Below are 18,890 nucleotides of genomic sequence, written 5' to 3'. Positions count from 1 at the left end.
AGGGATGTTGAGTGCCCCTCCCCTTGGAGGCCTGGGGTGGGGTGTCTGACCCCTTTGCCCCAGGGGTCTGCGAGTACCTGGCCGCGGAGAACTGCGCCTCCAAGCGGAAGCTCGGCCCCCCCCCCCCCCCCCGTGAGGTTCCTGGACAGGCCGGGGCTGGAGCGTGGGGCTGCAAGGGAGAGGGGCTGGGGGCAGGACTGCAAGGGAGAGAGGCGGGGCTGGATGGAGCTCGCTGGGAAGGGGCGGGGCTGCAAGGGAGAGGGGGTGGAGCTCTCTGGGAAGGGGCGGGGCTGCAAGGGAGAGAGGCGGGGCTGGATGGAGCTCTCTGGGAAGGGGCGGGGCTGCAAGGGAGAGGGGGTGGAGCTCTCTGGGAAGGGGCGGGGTTACCCAGGAAGGGGCGGGGCTGGATGGAGCTCTCTGGGAGGGTTCTGCCATGGGGCAGGGAATTGGGGGGGGTCTGTTGTGGGGGTTCAGGAAGCTGCCTTGGGGGGCAGGGGATGCGGGTGGGGTTAACACACAAAGGGGGGAACGGCTCCCAGGGCATTGTGGGTAACAGGAGGGGAGGCGTGTTAGGGAGGGTAGCTGCTCCCAGGGCATTGTGGGTAAACCCCCCCGTCTCCCTGCGAGGCAATTGGGGAGCAGGGCATCAGCTGAGCAGCACTGGTTGCACCAGTGCATGCTGGGAAAGGGCCCCCTGCCCGGTGGTGCCCTCACTGCCAGCTACCCCCAGTGCTGGGGGGGCACTCCTCTTTGATTGGCTGGCCAACACCTCAAGGTGCCGGATTGGCTGGCACGATGCACTGCGGGGACCGGCTGCGGCCTGTGCCCCCTCGTCTCTCATTGGCCGATTGTGCTTGCTCCGCAGAGGGGCTGTTTATGATTGGATGGAGCCACCTACAGCTGCGCTGGCCTGTGATGCGCCCCAGGCTCACCCTTGTCTGTGATTGGATGACACCATACACCTGTGAGCCTCTGGTTGGTTGGTATGGCCAGCACCCGCCTCCTCACGTCAGCAAGTGATTGACAGCTGTCGGGGGCAGGGCTCAGCAGGGCATTGCTCTCACTACCTCCCGGAGGCTATGACCCCCCCGCTGCAAAGGCTGCTGGGAGTTGCTAAGCCCTCCCCTGAGCTAGTTGAGTAGGGGTGCAGCCCTAGGGTCACCCTAAGGTCAGCTGGGGGGGTCAGGGGGCACCGCTGATGGGCAGTGGCCAAGCTTGGCAGCAGGAAGTGATGTCTGCACCCCTTGGCGTGAGTTTAAAGATGGCCACCCTTGTAGCAGGAAGTGATGTCATCCCTGCCAACACTCCCCCATTGCTCACCCCCCCACTGGGCCTCCCCGACCCAGGGCCCCTGTAGCAGCATTAAATTCTCCCCTCGGATCAATGTCTCAGACCCATCACCTCCCCCCGCCCCCCCAGGCCCGGCCTGCCCCACACTGGAGGGGCCGGTGTCCCCTCCCGCCAGGCAAACCCCCATCAGCCAGGCAAGAGTCAAGTTCCTTTATTAAGGGGGGTGGGGGGAACAGACCTGCCCCCTTGATACCCCCCGTCACCCTCACCCCCCAATTCCCTCTTCCTCCCCGCTGGCAATGAGCGAAATCGCCCCCCAGCAGGGAGGTACTCGGGGCCCCCTCGCCGCCCCTCTCCCGCGGGGGCGGGTAAGAGGCCAGGGCAGGAGCCTGGGCACGGCCGTGTGCCCCCCCGGGCAGCGGGCGTCCGTCCAGCTCGTCTCGGTGTCGTGTGGCGTTGCCGATGAGTCCGGAACCAGGTTCGCTTGGCGAGGCTCAGAGCTGGGGGGGGAGCGGATGTGAGGGGGGGCTCCAAGGGAACCAGCTTCCCCCCCACCCCGCAATTTCCACAGCCACACAGATGCCCGGCAGGACTGGCAGCCATCTCGGCCCCCCCGCTCAGCCCCCTTGGTCCCTCTGCTCAGCCCCCTTGCCCCGCCCGCTCGGCCCCCCCCGTGCCCCGCCCGCCCGGCCCCCTTGGCTGCCCGTCTCTGCCCCCTCTATACCCCCCCGCCCAGCCCCCTTGGCTGCCCGGCTCCGGACCCCTCTGTACCCCCGCCCAGCCCCCTTGGCTGCCCGGCCCGCCTCCCTGTGCCCCCACCCTCAACCCCTTGGCTGCGTGACTCCGCCCCTGTGCCCTCCCACCCAGCTCCGTCCCCTGTGCCCCCGCCCGGCCCCTTTGGCTGCCCAGCTCCGCCCCTTGCCCCTCCGGCCCCTTGGCTGCCGGGCTCCGCCCCGCCCACCCGGCCCCCTTGGCTGCCCGGCTCCGCCTCCCTGTGCCCCTCCTGCCTGGCCCCTTGGCTGCCGGGCTCCGCCCCGTGCCCCCGCCCGGCCCCTTGGCTGCCGGGCTCCGCCGGCCCCTTGGCTGCCCGGCTCCGCCCCCGTGCCCCTCCCGCCCGGCCCCCTGTGCCCCTGTACCCCCTTGGCTGCCCGGCCCTGCCCCTGTGCCCCCGCCCGGCCCCCTTGGCTGCCCGGCTCCGCCCCCGTGCCCCTCCCGCCCGGCCCCCTGTGCCCCCTTGGCTGCCCGGCCCCGCCCCTGTGCCCCCTCCGCCCGGCCCCCTTGGCTGCCCGGCCCCGCCCCTGTGCCCCCGCCCGGCCCCCTTGGCTGCCGGGCTCCGCCCCTGCTGTGCCCCCGCCCGGCCCCCTTGGCTGCCGGGCTCCGCCTGCTGTGCCCCCGCCCGGCCCCCTTGGCTGCCGGGCCCCCGCCCGGCCCCTTGGCTGCCCGGCCCCGCCCCCGCCCGGCTCTCACCGCGGTCTCACTCCTGGCCGCGCCGCCGCTCCGAGCGCTGCAGTTTCAGGGCGATCTTGCGCTCGTGTCCGGCGGGGCTGGGCCGGTTCGTGTTCCCGGCGGCCTCCCGCTTGGAGCGGCCCTTCCGGCTGCACCCGCCCGGCACTGGGGGGAGACGGGGGTGAGAGCAGCCCCCGTGCCCCGCCCCCACCCCGGGTGCAGGAGACCCCCGCCTAGGCTGGCAGTGGGGGGCACCAGCGGGGGGGGGGCTGCGGGCGGGAGAGGAGGCGCGGGGGGGCTGTGGGGGCACAGGGGGGCTGCGAGGCGGGAGTCCCGGGAGCACTGCGGCGCGGGGAAGCACAGGGGGCGGGGTCCCAGGGGATGCGGGGCGGGAGGAGGGTCCCAGGGGGCAGTGGGGCGGGGGGAGCACAGGGGGTCCCGGGGGGGAGCACAGAGGGGCGCACAGGCGGGTCCCGGGGGGGGGCGCACAGGGGGGGGCCGGGGGCGCACAGGCGGGTCCCGGGGCGCTCACCGCTGTAGCGCTCGGTCAGGCTGTAGTAGTCGTAGGGGTCGAAGTGCTGCCCCTCGAAGGGGGTGGGCACCAGCTTGTGCGGCTCGAGCAGGGCCCCGGCCATGGCTGCGCGGGGGCGTCCGTCCGTCCGTCCCGCCCGCCCCGCGGGCCCCTTTTATCGGCACCCCGCCCGCCCCGCCCCGCGGGGACCGAGCACGTGACGGGCCTGCCAGCAAAACAACCCTGACGTCATCCCCCGCCGGCCCCCAGCCTGACTCGCTCATCCCCTGCCCCCATTGCCCCCGAGCCCCCAGTGCCCCCTGCGCTCCCATTGCCCCCCCAGTGCCCCTGCGCTCCCATTGCCCCGAGCCCCCAGTGCCCCCGCGCTCCCATTGCCCCCGAGCCCCCAGTGCCCCCGCGCTCCCATTGCCCCCAAGCCCCCAGTGCCCCCTGACCTGCAGCCCCGCGCTCCCATTGCCCCTGAGCCCCCAGTGCCCCCTGCGCTCCCATTGCCCCTGAGCCCCCAGTGCCCCCGCGCTCCCATTGCCCCTGAGCCCCCAGTGCCCCGCGCTCCCATTGCCCCCAAGCCCCCAGTGCCCCCGACCTGCATCCCCCAGAGCCAACCTGCAGCCCCCGCGCTCCCATTGCCCCTGAGCCCCAGTGCCCCCGCGCTCCCATTGCCCCCGAGCCCCCAGTGCCCCCGCGCTCCCATTGCCCCGAGGCCCCCAGTGCCCCCGCGCTCCCATTGCCGCCTGAGCCCCCAGTGCCCCTGCGCTCCCATTGCCCCCGAGCCCCCAGTGCCCCTCGACCTGCAGCCCCCAGAGCCCCCTGCGCTCCCATTGCCCCTGAGCCCCCTGACCTGCAGCCCCCAGAGCCCCCGCGCTCCCAGTGCCCCCTGACCTGCAGCCCCCAGAGCCCCCTGCGCTCCCATTGCCCCCGAGCCCCCGACCTGCAGCCCCAGAGCCCCCTGCGCTCCCAGTGCCCCCGACCTGCAGCCCCCAGAGCCCCCTGAGCCCCAGTGCCCCCGACCCGCAGCCCCCAGAGCCCCCTGCGCTCCCAGTGCCCCCGACCTGCAGCCCCCAGAGCCCCCGCGCTCCCATTGCCCCGCGCTCCCAGTGCCCCCTGACCTGCAGCCCCCAGAGCCCCCTGCGCTCCCATTGCCCCTGAGCCCCAGTGCCCCCGACCCGCACCCGGGTGCTGTGTTTAGGGGACTCTGTGGGGGCCGAGGTCTCCCCCGCCCCCCCCACCTCGTGCTGGGGATTTTCCACCGGCGCCCGGTGCTGGCCGGGCTCCAAGACACAGAGCGGGGGGGGGGGCGGGGCTGCAGCCTCGTGTCCTTGTTCCCCCCGCTCGGCCCCAATGCCCGCCGCCCCCGCTCTCCCCATTGCCAGCCGCCCCGCTCTCCCCCATTGCCACCCGCCCCATTGCCAGCCGCCCTGTTCTCCCCATTGCCACCCGCCCCATTGCCAGCCGCCCCCGTCCTCCCCATTGCCAGCCGCCCCATTGCCAGCCGCCCCGTCCTCCCCATTGCCAGCCACCCCATTGCCAGCCACCCGCCCGTTCTCCCCATTGCCACCCGCCCCGCTCTCCCATTGCCAGCCACCCGCCCCGTTCCCCCATTGCCAGCCGCCCCATTGCCAGCCACCTGCCCCGTTCCCCCCATTGCCAGCCGCCCGCCCCATTGCCAGCCACCTGCCCCGTTCCCCCATTGCCAGCCGCCCCGTTCCCCATTGCCAGCCACCTGCCCCCATTCCCCCATTGCCAGCCGCCCCGCTCTCCCATTGCCAGCCGCCCCGTTCTCCCCATTGCCACCCGCCCGCTCTCCCATTGCCACCCGCCCGCCCCGTTCCCCATTGCCAGCCGCCCCATTGCCAGCCGCCTGCCCGTTCCCCATTGCCAGCCGCCCCGTTCTCCCCATTGCCAGCCGCCCCGCTCTCCCCCATTGCCACCCGCCCCATTGCCAGCCACCCGCCCCGTTCTCCCCATTGCCAGCCACCCGCCCGTTCTCCCCATTGCCAGCCACCTGCCCGTTCTCCCCATTGCCACCCGCCCCGCTCTCCCATTGCCAGCCGCCGCCCCGTTCCCCATTGCCAGCCGCCCCCGTTCTCCCCATTGCCAGCCGCCCCATTGCCAGCCGCCCCGTCCTCCCCATTGCCAGCCGCCCCATTGCCAGCCACCCCCGTTCTCCCCATTGCCAGCCGCCCTATTGCCAGCCACCCCTTCTCCCCATTGCCAGCTGCCCCATTGCCAGCCACCCCGTTCTCCCCATTACCAGCCGCCCCATTGCCAGCCACCCCGTCCTCCCCATTGCCAGCCACCCCCATTGCCAGCCGCCCGCTCTCCCCATTGCCACCCACCCCGCTCTCCCATTGCCAGCCCCCGCCCCGTTCCCCCATTGCCAGCCACCCGCCCCGTTCTCCCCCATTGCCACCCGCCCGCTCTCCCCATTGCCAGCCACCCGCCCCGTTCCCCCATTGCCAGCGCCCCCGTTCTCCCCATTGCCAGCCGCCCCATTGCCAGCCGCCCCGTCCTCCCCATTGCCAGCCGCCCCTATTGCCAGCCGCCCCTTCTCCCCCATTGCCAGCCGCCCATTGCCAGCCACCCCGTCCTCCCCATTGCCAGCCACCCCCATTGCCAGCCACCCCGTCCTCCCCATTGCCAGCCGCCCCATTGCCAGCCGCCCCGTCCTCCCCATTGCCAGCCGCCCCGCTCTCCTCATTGCCAGCCGCCCCATTGCCAGCCGCCCCGCTCTACTCCCATTGCCAGCCGCCCCATTGCCAGCCACCCGCCCGTTCTCCCCATTGCCAGCCACCCCGCCCCATTGCCAGCCGCCGTTCCCCATTGCCAGCCACCCGCCCCATTGCCAGCCGCCCCACTCTCCCCATTGCCGCCCCGTTCTTCCCCATTGCCAGCCGCCCCATTGCCAGCCACCCGTTCTCCCCCATTGCCAGCGCCCCCATTGCCAGCCGCCCCGTCCTCCCCATTGCCAGCCGCCCCATTGCCAGCCCCCGTTCTCCCCATTGCCAGCCCCCATTGCCAGCCCCGTTCTCCCCATTGCCAGCCCCATTGCCAGCCACCCCGTTCTCCCCATTGCCAGCCGCCCCTATTGCCAGCCACCCCGTCCTCCCCATTGCCAGCCGCCCCTATTGCCAGCCACCCCCTTCTCCCCATTGCCAGCCGCCCCATTGCCAGCCACCCCTTCTCCCATTGCCAGCCGCCCCATTGCCAGCCACCCCGTTCTCCCCATTGCCAGCCCCCATTGCCAGCCCCCGTCCTCCCCATTACCAGCCACCCCGTTCTCCCCCATTGCCAGCCCCATTACCAGCCGCCCCCGTCCTCCCCATTACCAGCCACCCCCTTCTCCCCCATTGCCAGCCGCCCCCGTTGTCCCCATTGCCAGCCGCCCCCGTTCTCCCCCCATTGCCAGCCGCCCCAGAGCCAGTCACTCCCCGTTCCCCAGCCAGCCACCCCGCCCCCATTGCCAGCCGCCCCTGTTCTCCCCATTCCCAGCCGCCCCGCCCCCATTGCCAGCCACCCCCCGTTCCCCCCCCCCGCGGGCACAGAGCCCCCCCGCCGGGCCTGAGCATGACGCGGCCAGTCACTCTGCCCCGAGGAGGCGGGGCCTGGGGGTCACGTGCTCCTGTCCCCCGCCCCCTAAGGCACGATTCCCAGAGCCCGGCAGGCGCCTTACTGAGCCGTGCGCATGCGCTGATGCGGCGCTGTGACCTACAGACCCAACAGGCAACACGCCCTTGTTCCCATCTCGCCCCGAACGAGAAGACAAAGGCGCATGCGTGGGAGACCCTCGCACACCCGGAAACTACATGTCCCAAGAGGCTCCGCACTACTGCGAGCATGCGCAGTGCGTTCCTTTCGCCTCGCACCGCCCCGGAGCCTCCGCGCTGTCGCCAGCGCCTCCCACGATCCTCGTCCGGCCACGGTACGGTGCAGCCTGCGGCGGGTGGGGGACTCCGGCCACGGGAGCGGTTGGTCTCGGGGATTTCGTAGGCGAAGGACGCGGCTTTCGCAGGGGGAGGAGGGCGGCATCTTAAATCGGGGAGTGCGCATGCGCCGGAAGCAAAGCGCGCCGCGGCTTAGAAAATGCGCATGCGCTCTAGATGGCGTTTGGGCGCGAGGTTGAACGTGCGCATGCGTCACGGGCTTGCCCCCTCCCCCCGCGCGTTAGGAAAGGCTCCTCAATTTGGTTGAGCTGCGCATGCGCCTTTGGTAAGCAAAAAAGGCGGGAGTTCTCCCTCATTTGCAAATGCGCCTGCGTGTGGGATGGGGGTACAGCTCCTGCAGTGACCCCTGACCCACCTGTATCCTAACCCAGGGGATACTGGGAGCCTCTGACCCCCCCAGCCCCAGGGGATGCTGGGAGCCTCTGACCCCCCCAGCCCCAGGGGATGCTGGGAGCCTCTGACCCCCCCTCAGCCCCCCCAACCCCAGGGGATGCTGGGAGCCTCTGACCCCCCCTCAGCCCCCCCAACCCCAGGGGATGCTGGGAGCGTCTGACCCCTCAGCACCCCAGCCCCAGGGCCTGCTGGGAGCGTCTGCCCCCTCAGCCCCAGCCCCAGGGGATGCTGGGAGCGTCTGACCCCCTCAGCCCCCAGCCCCAGGATGCTGGGAGCGTCTGCCCCCAGCCCCAGGGGATGCTGGGAGCGTCTGACCCCCCCTCAGCACCCCCAGCCCCAGGGGATGCTGGGAGCGTCTGCCCCCCCCTCAGCCCCCCCAGCCCCAGGGGATGCTGGGAGCATCTGCCCCCCCCAGCCCCAGGGGATGCTGGGAGCGTCTGACCCCACTCCCCAGCCCCAGGGGATGCTGGGAGCGTCTGACCCCACTCCCCAGCCCCAGGGGATGCTGGGAGCATCTGACCCCACTCCCACCCAGCCCCAGGGGATGCTGGGAGCGTCTGACCCCCCCCACTCCCCACCCAGCCCCAGGGGATGCTGGGAGCGTCTGACCCCAGCCCCCAGCCCCAGGCCTGCTGGGAGCGTCTGCCCCCACACTCCTCCCAGCCCCAGGGATGCTGGGAGCGTCTGACCACCCCCAGCCCCAGCCCCTGGGGATGCTGGGAGCGTCTGCCCCCACTCCTCCCAGCCCCAGGGGATGCTGGGAGCGTCTGACCCCAGCCCCAGCCCCAGGGGATGCTGGGAGCGTCTGACCCCAGCCCCCAGCCCCAGGGCCTGCTGGGAGCGTCTGCCCCACTCCTCCCAGCCCCAGGATGCTGGGAGCGTCTGCCAGCCCCAGCCCCAGGGCCTGCTGGGAGCGTCTGACCCCACTCCCCGGCCCCAGGATGCTGGGAGCGTCTGACCCCACTCCCAGCCCCAGGGGATGCTGGGAGCGTCTGACCCCACTCCCAGCCCCAGGGGATGCTGGGAGCGTCTGACCCCACTCCCGGCCCCAGGGGATGCTGGGAGCGTCTGACCCCCACTCCCAGCCCCAGGGGATGCTGGGAGCGTCTGACCCCACTCCCAGCCCCAGGGGATGCTGGGAGCGTCTGACCCCAGCCCCCAGCCCCAGGGCCTCCTGGGAGCGTCTGCCCCCCACTCACCCCGGCCCCAGGGCCTGCTGGGAGCGTCTGACCCCCACTCCCACGGCCCCAGGGCCTGCTGGGAGCGTCTGACCCCCCACTCCCACGGCCCCAGGGGATGCTGGGAGCGTCTGACCCCCACTCCCACCCCAGCCCCAGGGGATGCTGGGAGCGTCTGACCCCCACTCCCACCCCAGCCCCAGGGGATGCTGGGAGCGTCTGACCCCAGCCCCCAGCCCCAGGGGATGCTGGGAGCGTCTGACCCCAGCCCCAGGGGATGCTGGGAGCATCTGCCCCAGCCCCAGGGGATGCTGGGAGCGTCTGACCCCACTCCTACCCCAGCCCCAGGGGATGCTGGGAGCGTCTGACCCCACTCCTACCCCAGCCCCAGGGGATGCTGGGAGCGTCTGACCCCCCACTCCCCAGCCCCAGGGGATGCTGGGAGCGTCTGACCCTCCCAGCCCCAGGGCCTGCTGGGAGCGTCTGCCCCCACTCCTCCCAGCCCCAGGGGATGCTGGGAGCGTCTGACCCAGCCCCAGCCCCAGGGGATGCTGGGAGCGTCTGCCCCCACTCCTCCCAGCCCCAGGGGATGCTGGGAGCGTCTGACCCCAGCCCCAGCCCCAGGATGCTGGGAGCGTCTGACCCCCACTCCCCACCCAGCCCCAGGGGATGCTGGGAGCGTCTGACCCCAGCCCCCAGCCCCAGGGCCTGCTGGGAGCGTCTGCCCCCACTCCCTCCCAGCCCCAGGATGCTGGGAGCGTCTGCCCCCACTCCTCCCAGCCCCGGGGATGCTGGGAGCGTCTGCCCCACTCCTCCCAGCCCCAGGGGATGCTGGGAGCGTCTGACCCCAGCCCCAGCCCCAGGGGATGCTGGGAGCGTCTGACCCCAGCCCCCAGCCCCAGGGCCTGCTGGGAGCGTCTGCCCCCACTCCTCCCAGCCCCAGGATGCTGGGAGCGTCTGCCAGCCCCCAGCCCCAGGGCCTGCTGGGAGCGTCTGACCCCACTCCCCGGCCCCAGGGGATGCTGGGAGCGTCTGACCCCACTCCCCAAGCCCCAGGGGATGCTGGGAGCGTCTGACCCCCAGGCCCCCAGCCCCAGGGCCTGCTGGGAGCGTCTGACCCCACTCCCGGCCCCAGGGCCTGCTGGGAGCGTCTGACCCCCACTCCCACCCCAGCCCCAGGATGCTGGGAGCGTCTGACCCCACTCCCACCCCAGCCCCAGGGGATGCTGGGAGCGTCTGACCCCACTCCCACCCCAGCCCCAGGGGATGCTGGGAGCGTCTGACCCCAGCCCCAGGATGCTGGGAGCGTCTGACCCCAGCCCCCAGCCCCAGGATGCTGGGAGCGTCTGACCCCCAGCCCCAGCCCCAGGATGCTGGGAGCATCTGCCCCCAGCCCCAGGATGCTGGGAGCGTCTGACCCCCCCCACTCCCACTCCGGCCCCAGGGCCTGCTGGGAGCATCTGCCCCCCCCACACTCCCGCCCCGGCCCCAGGGCCTGCTGGGAGCGTCTGCCACCCCCTCCACTCCCACTCCCGCCCGGCCCCAGGGCCTGCTGGGACTGTATCCCCACTCCCGCCCCAGGGCCTGCTGGGAGCGTCTGACCCCAGTCCCACCCCGGCCCCAGGGCCTGCTGGGAGTGTCTGCCCCCACTCCCGCCCGGCCCCAGGGCCCGCTGGGAGCGCCTGCCCCACCCCCACTCCCGCCCGGCCCCAGGGCCTGCTGGGAGCGTCTGACCCCAGCTCCAGGCCTGCTGGGAGCGCCTGACCCCACCCCACTCCCGCCGGCCCCAGGCCCGCTGGGAGCGCCTGACCCCAGCTCCAGGGCCTGCTGGGAGCGTCTGACCCCCCCACCCCCACTCCCGCCCCGGCCCCAGGGCCCGCTGGGAGCGTCTGCCCCCCCAGCTCCAGGGCCTGCTGGGAGCGTCTGACCCCCCCCCCCCCCCTCCCGCCCCGGCCCCAGGGCCTGCGGGGAGCGTCTGCCCCACCCCCACTCCCGCCCGGCCCCAGGGCCCGCTGGGAGCGTCTGACCCCCCCAGCTCCAGGGCCTGCTGGGAGCGTCTGACCCCCCCACCCCCACTCCCGCCCCGGCCCCAGGGCCTGCTGGGAGTGTTTTGTTCTCTCTCGTCTAGCAGCTTCCATCAGTTTGCCCCCTTCCCTGCTGTCCTTGAGGCTCATGAGCGTCTGCATGGGAGGGGCTGGGATTTGGGGGTAGTTTCTATAGGGTGCTGAGGGGGGGCTACTCCCGTGGCTAATTCTCTTCCTTCCCCTGTAGCCACCATGGCTCTGGTGTCGGCTGACTCGCGCATTGCGGAGCTGCTGGGGGAGCTGCACCAGCTCATCAAACAGACGCAGGTAACATGGCCCCAGGGCCCTTCCCAGCATGCCCTGGGCCGGCGGGAGCGCGGGCCCCAGGGGCCTTCCCGGCGCGGCCTGGGCCGGCGGGAGCGCGGGCCCCAGGGGCCTTCCCAGCATGCCCTGGGCTGGCGGGAGCGCGGGCCCCAGGGGCCTTCCCAGCATGCCCTGGGCTGGCGGGAGCGCGGGCCCGAGGGGCCTTCCCAGCATGCCCTGGGCCGGCGGGAGCGCGGGCCCGAGGCCTTCCCAGCACGCCCTGGGCCGGCGGGAGCGCGGCCCCAGGGCCTTCCCGGCGCGGCCTGGGCCGGCGGGAGCGGGCCCCAGGGCCCTTCCCAGCATGCCCTGGGCCGGCGGGAGCGCGGGCCCCAGGGGCCTTGCCAGCATGCCCTGGGCCGGCGGGAGCGCGGGCCCCAGGGCCCTTCCCAGCATGCCCTGGGCCGGCGGGAGCGCGGGCCCCAGGGGCCTTCCCAGCATGCCCTGGGCGGCGGAGCGCGGGCCCCAGGGCCCTTCCCAGCACGCCCTGGGCCGGCGGGAGCGCGGGCCCCAGGGGCCTTCCCAGCATGCCCTGGGCCGGCGGGAGCGCGGGCCCCAGGGGCCTTCCCAGCATGTCCTGGGCCGGCGGGAGCGCGGGCCCGAGGGGCCTTCCCGGCGCGGCCTGGGCCGGCGGGAGCGCGGGCCCCAGGGGCCTTCCCTGCCTTCCCTGGGCCGGCGGGAGCGCGGGCCCCAGGGGCCTTCCCAGCATGCCCTGGGCCGGCGGGAGCGCGGGCCCCAGGGGCCTTCCCCGCGCGCCCTGGGCCGGCGGGAGCGCGGGCCCCAGGGGCCTTCCCAGCCTGCCCTGGGCCGGCGGGAGCGCGGGCCCCAGGGGCCTTCCCAGCAGGCCCTGGGCCGGCGGGCGCGGGCCCCAGGGCCTTCCCAGCATGCCCTGGGCCGGCGGGAGCGCGGGCCTGCCCAGGGCCTTCCCAGCATGCCCTGGGCCGGCGGGAGCGCGGGCCCCAGGGCCCTTCCCAGCATGCCCTGGGCCGGCGGGAGCGCGGGCCCCAGGGCCCTTCCCAGCATGCCCTGGGCCGGTGGGAGCGCGGGCCCCAGGGGCCTTCCCAGCATGCCCTGGGCCGGGCGGGAGCGCGGGGGCCTTCCCGGCGCGCCCTGGGCCGGGCGGGAGCTGGCCCCAGGGGCCTTGGCCCCAGGGGCCCCAGCGCGGCCTGGGCCGGCGGGAGCGCGGGCCCCAGGGGCCTTCCCAGCACGCCCTGGGCCGGCCGGCCCCAGGGGCCTTCCCAGCATGCCCTGGGCCGCGGGGCGCGGGCCCAGGGCTGGGCCGGGCGGGAGCGCGGGCCCCAGGGGCCTTCCCAGCATGCCCTGGGCCGGCGGGAGCGCGGGCCCCAGGGGCCTTCCTGGGCCTGGGCGGGAGCGCGGGCCCCAGGGGCCTTCCCAGCATGCCCTGGGCCGGGCGAGCGGGCCCCAGGGGCCTTCCCAGCATGCCCTGGGCCGGGGGGCGCGGGCCCCAGGGGGCCTTCCCAGCATGCCCTGGGCGGGGCGCGGGCCCGAGGGGCCTTCCTGGCGCGGCCTGGGCCGGCGGGAGCGCGGGCCCCAGGGCCCTTCCCAGCATGCCCTGGGCCGGCGGGAGCGCGGGCCCCAGGGCCCTTCCCAGCATGCCCTGGGCCGGGCGGGAGCGCGGGCCCCAGGGCCCTTCCCAGCACGCCCTGGGCCGGCGGGGCGCGGGCCCGAGGGGCCTTCCCAGCATGCCCTGGGCCGGCGGGAGCGCGGGCCCGAGGGGCCTTCCCAGCATGCCCTGGGCCGGCGGGAGCGCGGGCCTGAGGGGCCTTCCCGGCGCGCCCTGGGCCGGCGGGAGCGCGGGCCCCAGGGGCCTTCCCGGCGTGGCCTGGGCTTCCCGAAGTGGGATGCCTTGTTCTCTGGGCTTGCCTGGAGAGCCCTGCCAGCCCCAGAGGACTCTGGGACAGGGGAGTCGGCTTAGGGGAACCATCTCCTTGGAGCCACCTGCCCCTTCTCTGGGACAGGGAGCCACAGGCCACCACCCCTTATCCCCTTCTCTCTCTGCCCCCAGGAGGAGCGATCGCGGAGCGAGCACAACCTAGTCAACATCCAGAAAACACATGAGCGGATGCAGACAGAGAACAAGAGTGAGTGTGGGGGCTGGGAGCCAGGACTCCTGGGTTCTTTCCCAGGCTCGGGGATGGGAGTGGGGTCTAATGAGTCCGAGCAGGGGATGGGGGCTGGGAGCCAGGACTCCTGGGTTCTTTCCCAGGCTCGGGGATGGGAGTGGGGTCTAATGAGTCCGAGCAGGGGATGGGGGCTGGGAGCCAGGACTCCTGTGTGTCAAGCTGGCCTGCAGTGACTTGAGCGTGGGTACCAACCTCAGGGCAGACTGTTCGCAAGCAGGGCCCAAAGCTCAGATTGGCCGGGAGTTCGGCACTTCCATTTCACCGAGCAAGGATTGACTCTGAGCTCCTCCGGCACTGACCCAGCCTTGCCATGGAGCCCGCACAGCCCCTGGGGTGCTGCAATCTGTCCCCGAAGCACAGCACCATTCAGCTTCCTCCCAGTCACTCAGCCAGGTCAGCTGCACCTTAGATCTCGGCGTTGGAGCCAGCTCCGGTTTGGTAAGCCGGGAGTTCCTCCCCAGGGAACGCTGGCCACACTTAACGTGCTGCACCGGATCTTTGCGGGGGGATAAGGCAAAACGCCACGTTTATTAGCAGCACGTCTCTGAATGAACAGTCATGTGCATGTGATACATGTACACACACACATTACACTGACACACACACACACAAGCACACTTGTCTTGTTGTTACCAATGACTTGTTCCCCCTAATTGCATTGGCCAGGCGAGTTAGCTGGGGGAGGGGTGGAGCTGGGCTTCTGCGGATCCGGATCGATGCTCCACGTTGACAAGACGAGACCTGGGGGCCTCTGCAAGACCCCTCACGTTTATAGCCGCTTCCCTCCCAGGCAAATCTGCACCAGCTCCAAAATCTGTGTCTGTGGCCGTTGGGCCTTTGTGCTGCTTCCTTCTGGGGGTGTCCCAGTGCTGCACAGAGGGTGTTTCCAGAAGCAGGTGCTGGCTCCTAACCCCCGCGGCCGTCAGTGTCTCTGCTCCTCGTTAACGAGCCCACTTGACAGGTCTTACTGTCCTGGGGTCTGGCTCCCAGCCCCTCGCCCAGGGGTGCAGCTGCTGCCTTCCCCCCTCGCTCAGTCACCTCGTTCATTCAACAGGGCAATTGACTGAGGGACTGGGGGGAAGATCTTATTCTACTCTGAGCAAAAAGACATTTTTCTTCTGCTGTAAGTGTCCTTAGGGGCTAGAACATTATCCCAGGCTTAACACAAAGTTCTCTGTACGTTTTTCTACGTAGGGATCTGATACAACGTTGTGTGAAAATAGCTTAATACAGGGATTTCTCTACCACACACACGACTTCCAGTCACAAGTTCCCAAAGGCGACCGAGGTTCCTGTGAGAAGCAGGCTCTGCCCGGCCATTGGGGCTCCCCTAGGCCCAACCCCTGACATCACTGACCCCGGCCTATGGCTGAGCTGGCGCCTGCTGTGCCCCCATCACACCCCACATCGTCACTGACCCTCCTGAATAGGCCCCAGGCTCCCCGGCCCCTATCTGCCGCCACAGTTCGTTTCCTCTTGGTGTGGCCTGTTTCCACGTCCGACTGCTTGCAGAGCTCAGCACCAGTGTAACTGCCTGGTTGGTCCCTTTGGTTCGGTGCAACCCTATTGGCAGTGAGTGCTCTGTTACGGGGGGGCCACACTGTCGCTAACCCCCCTCGCCAGACCAGTAAAGGATTGGACCTGAGTCTTGGTTCGTGGCGCAGGCCAGCTCCGAATGGCTTCTACCTTCAAAGGGTCTGAAGGGACCTCGAGAGGTCGTCTAGTCCAGTCCCCTGTACTCAGGGCAGGGCTAATTATCTAGGCCATTCCTGACGAGTGTTTGGAGATTTTTAACAGCAGGTTAGACAATGCTGGAGATTCCACAACCTCCCTGGGCAATTTATTCCAGTGTTTAACCACCCTGAACGGTAGGAAGTTTTTCCGAATGTTCAACCTAAACCTCCCTTGCTGCAATTTAAGCCCATTGCTTCTTGCCCTGTCCTCAGAGTCTAACAAGGACGGTTTTTCTCCCTCCTCCTTGTAACAACCTTGGACAGAAACCTGTTCTCCTGGCCCCTGGGTCTCCTCTTCTCCACGCTGCACAAACCCAGGGCTGTCAGTCTCCCCTCACACCTCACGGGTTCCAGCCCTTTCGGCAGTTGTGTTGCTCTCCCCTGGACTTTCTCCAATTTGTCCACATCCTTCCTGCCATGTGGCGCCCCGAACTGGACACAACCCTCCAGCTGAGGCCGGAGCAGAGCTGCAGAATCACTTCTCGTGCCTGGCCCACAACACTCCTGCTGATACAGCCCAGGACGCTGGTCGCTTTTGTCGCAGCAGCGTCACACTGGTGACTCCTGTTTAGCTTGTGATCCACTGTGACCCCCAGAGCCCTTTGCAGCTCCCCTTCCTCGGGGGTCATTGCCAGGGGGTGTGCGCCACTGACCGGTCCTGCCTGAGTGCAGCACTTGAGGGAATTTCATCCTGTTCACTTCAGGCCGTTTCTCCTGTTTGGCCAGATCATTTTGAATGTTAATCCTGTCCCCCAAAGCACTTGCAGCCCCTCCCAGCTTGGTATCGTCTCTCTCTGCCATGATCTAAATCACTGCTGAAGATACTGAACAGAACCGGACCCAGAACTGATCCCTGCGGGACCCCACTGGTTAGGCCCTTCCAGCATGGCTGTGAGTCACTGATAACTACTCTGGGAACGGTTTTCCAACCAGTTTTGCACCCACCTTAGAGTAGCTCCATGGAGGTTGTATTTCCCTAGTTTGTTTATGAGACGATCTTGCGAGACAGTATCAAGAGCTTCACTAAAGTCAAGATGTGCCACATCTACCTCTTCCCCCAGCCACTAGGCTTCTCACCCTGTCCCAGGCGCTGTCCGCTCGCTCTGACACGATTTGGTTTTGACAAATCCAGGCTGACTGTTACTTATCACCTGATTAGCTTCTAGATGTTTGCAACCGAGCCCACTGCCCACCCTGTGTCCTAGGTGAGGTTCCTCTGTGGCGCCTGGCTTCTCTAAACCTCGGCAGTACAATTCCTACGCTGGTCAGAGGGGCCGCCAGGAGTCACTACCCATAGCCCAGTTGTCTACGCAGGACCTTGAGAAGGGCTGTGATCCCGGCAGCACCTCCTGGACAAGCCTCTGGAAGGGGCCCCCCATATTAATGAACCCAGAAGGCAGAACCCTAAACTCCTACAGGCCGGACTCTGCTCTGAAAGCTGATTTTGCCTGGGCAGCACTGCCAAGGGAATTTGCCAATACACTCGAGTCACATCCTGAGTGCTTCTGAATCGTGCAGCCCCCGTTAGACCCAGCAGATCCTTTACCGAGGGTGTGGGGCAGGGGTCAGGTTGGGTGACAGCGTCACCCTTCCAAAAGCCACACACAAGTGTGTGTGTTAAGGCCTTTTAGGTACCTCCACCACTGGAGGCGCCCGGGGCTTTTCGATTCAATCACCCACCTCCAGCGTGCGGTTCAGCTCCTCCTGACTGCGTCAGTGTCACCCCCACACGCCAGGGCCCCCACCCGTCCCTTCCATGAGCGCACTGCAGAACCCGGTTAATTTAGGCCCCCCCTTACCCCCGCTCGGGCGAAAGGCCCCCTTACTGCGTTCCCGGGCGAAAGGCCCCCTTACCCGTTCTCGGGCGAAGGCCCCCTTACCTGCTCGGGCGAAAGGCCCCCCCCTTACCCCGTTCTCGGGGCGAAAGGCCCCCCCCTTACCCCGTTCTCGGGGCGAAAGGCCCCCCCCTTACCCCGTTCCCGGGGCGAAAGGCCCCTTACCCTGTTCTCGGGCGAAGGCCCCCTTACCCTGTTCTCAGGCGAAGGCCCCCTTACCCCGGTCTCGGGGCGAAAGGCCCCCCCCTTACCCCGTTCTCGGCGAAGGCCCCCTTACGCGTTCCCGGGCGAAGGCCCCCTTACCCTGCGTTCTCGGGCGAAAGGCCCCCGTTCTCGGGCGAAAGGCCCCCTTACCCTGTTCTCGGGCGAAGCCCCCTTACCCGTTATCGGGCGAAGGCCCCCTTACCGCGTTCCCGGGCTCCAGGTGAAAGGCCCCTCCTTACTGCGTTCCCGGGCGAAGGCCCTCCCTTACCGCGTTCCCGGGCGAAGGCCCCCTTACCCCGCTCGGGCTCCAGGTGAAAGGGCCCCTTACCGCTGCTCCTGGGCGAAAGGCCCCCTTACCGGCTCCCGGCGAAGCCCCCTTACCCCTGTTCCCGGGCGAAAGGCCCTCTTACCCCCGCTCGGGCTCCAGGTGAAAGGCCCCCCCTTACCGCGTTCCTGGGGCGAAAGGCCCCTCCCCCTTACCCCGTTCTCGGGGCGAAAGGCCCCCCCCCCTTGTGCAGGTTTGTTAAAGAGCCTTACCCAGGAATATCCTTCACCTCTGCTGAAGAGCCGTTCCCGCGGCGCCCAGCGCCCCCCTCCCAGCGCCGCAGCCAGTCAGGCTCAGATCACCGGGGGCTCGTTTCCTGCCCGGCGTCGCTGGCAGGGGGCTGAGCTCTGGCAGCTCTGAGCTTTGGGGCTGGGGCCTGGACTTGCTTCCAGAGAACTTCCCTTCGCACCCGTTTGGAGCGAAACTTGGGTCCTGCTTAGCGGGGCCGCAACCAGTCGGGAACCCAAGTGCTGCAGAGCAGCGTTTCCCCAGCCCAGCCCCTACGAACCCGTTCCTGAGCCACTTGTGACAGGATCCCTGGGGGGCCCCTGAGCTCCCCCCGGCCTGGGGCCCCCTGAGCTCCCCCCGGCCTGGGGCCGGGACACCGCCGGGCCCCCTGAGCTCCCCCCGGCCTGGGGCCCCCTGAGCTCCCCCCGGCCTGGGCCGCCGGGCCCCCTGAGCTCTCCCCGGCCTGGGGCCGGGACACTGCCGGGCCCCCTGAGCTCCCCCCAGCCTGGGGCCGCCGGGCCCCCTGAGCTCTCCCCGGCCTGGGGCCGGGACACTGCCGGGCCCCCTGAGCTCCCCCCAGCCTGGGGCCGCTGGGCCCCTGAGCTCCCGGCCTGGGGCCGCTGGGCCCCTGAGCTCCCGGCCTGGGGCCGGGACACTGCCAGGCCCCTGAGCTCCCCAGCCTGGGGCCGCTGGGCCCCTGAGCTCTCCCGGCCTGGGGCCGCCGGGCCCCTGAGCTCCCCCAGCCTGGGGCCGCCGGGCCCCCTGAACTCCCCCCGCCTGGGGCCGCCGGGCCCCTGAGCTCCCCGGCCTGGGGCCGCCGGGCCCCTGAGCTCTCCCGGCCTGGGGCCCCTGAGCTCCCGGCCTGGGGCTGCCGGGCCCCTGAGCTCCCCAGCCTGGGGCCGCCGGGCCCCCTGAGCTCCCCCCGGCCTGGGGCCGCCGGGCCCCCTGAGCTGCCCCCGGCCTGGGGCCGCCGGGCCCCCTGAGCTGCCCCCGGCCTGGGCCCTCTCTCGCAGTGCCCTGCTAGTGACCTGCAGCAGCCCCTCCAGGCGCTGCGATGACTCTGCCCAAGCACACGTGGAGCCCACACCCAGCATGGCTGCTCCCAGAGCCACTCCCGAATCACACAGAGAGAGGCACCCGCCAGCTCCCCCGGCTCCCAGCCTGGGACCTAGGAACGTACCGCGTGGCGCTGCTCACGCGGGGCAGTGCAGCTTCAGTAACTGGTTCCCCACTTCCTCGCTGGACAGGGGACGTGCA

The 18,890-nt window shown here is 70.5% G+C and overlaps 2 protein-coding genes across 5 annotated transcripts in view; one reads left to right on the top strand and one right to left on the bottom strand.

Annotated features, from left to right (window-relative positions):
* Positions 1 to 1,551: 1,551 nt before the first annotated feature.
* Positions 1,552 to 3,427, bottom strand: NUPR1 (nuclear protein 1, transcriptional regulator). Its single transcript, XM_039535284.1, has 3 exons — positions 3,269 to 3,427; positions 2,758 to 2,901; positions 1,552 to 1,790 (listed from the first exon to the last, which is right to left on the bottom strand). The coding sequence occupies exons 1-2, from the start codon at positions 3,369 to 3,371 to the stop codon at positions 2,765 to 2,767; spliced, it is 240 nt and encodes a 79-aa protein (XP_039391218.1). The 5' UTR covers positions 3,372 to 3,427; the 3' UTR covers positions 1,552 to 1,790; positions 2,758 to 2,764.
* The window catches only part of SGF29 (SAGA complex associated factor 29), a 46,336-nt gene continuing 30,230 nt past the window's right edge, over positions 2,785 to 18,890 (top strand). For 2 of the 4 annotated variants that reach the window (XM_039535276.1, XM_039535277.1), the window contains exons 1-3: positions 7,418 to 7,474; positions 11,052 to 11,131; positions 13,191 to 13,266. In XM_039535276.1, coding sequence (XP_039391210.1) covers positions 11,057 to 11,131; positions 13,191 to 13,266 — 151 coding nt within the window. In that variant the 5' untranslated portion in view covers positions 7,418 to 7,474; positions 11,052 to 11,056. The other 2 variants (XM_039535280.1, XM_039535279.1) reach the window with 2 other exon arrangements.

This window comes from Mauremys reevesii, linkage group 4 (genome assembly GCF_016161935.1).
Source record: "Mauremys reevesii isolate NIE-2019 linkage group 4, ASM1616193v1, whole genome shotgun sequence".
Lineage (NCBI taxonomy): Eukaryota > Metazoa > Chordata > Testudines > Geoemydidae > Mauremys > Mauremys reevesii.
The sequence above is the reverse complement of the archived record's forward strand: the minus strand, read 5'-3'. Positions and strand labels throughout refer to the sequence as shown.

Coding starts and splice junctions, on each gene's coding strand:
- NUPR1 (XM_039535284.1), bottom strand. CDS start 3,371: ATGGCCGGGGCCCTGCTCGAGCCGCACAAGCTGGTGCCCACCCCCTTC. Junction 2,902..3,268: donor CCTGACCGAGCGCTACAGCG/GTGAGCGCCCCG, acceptor GTCTCCCCCCAG/TGCCGGGCGGGTGCAGCCGG.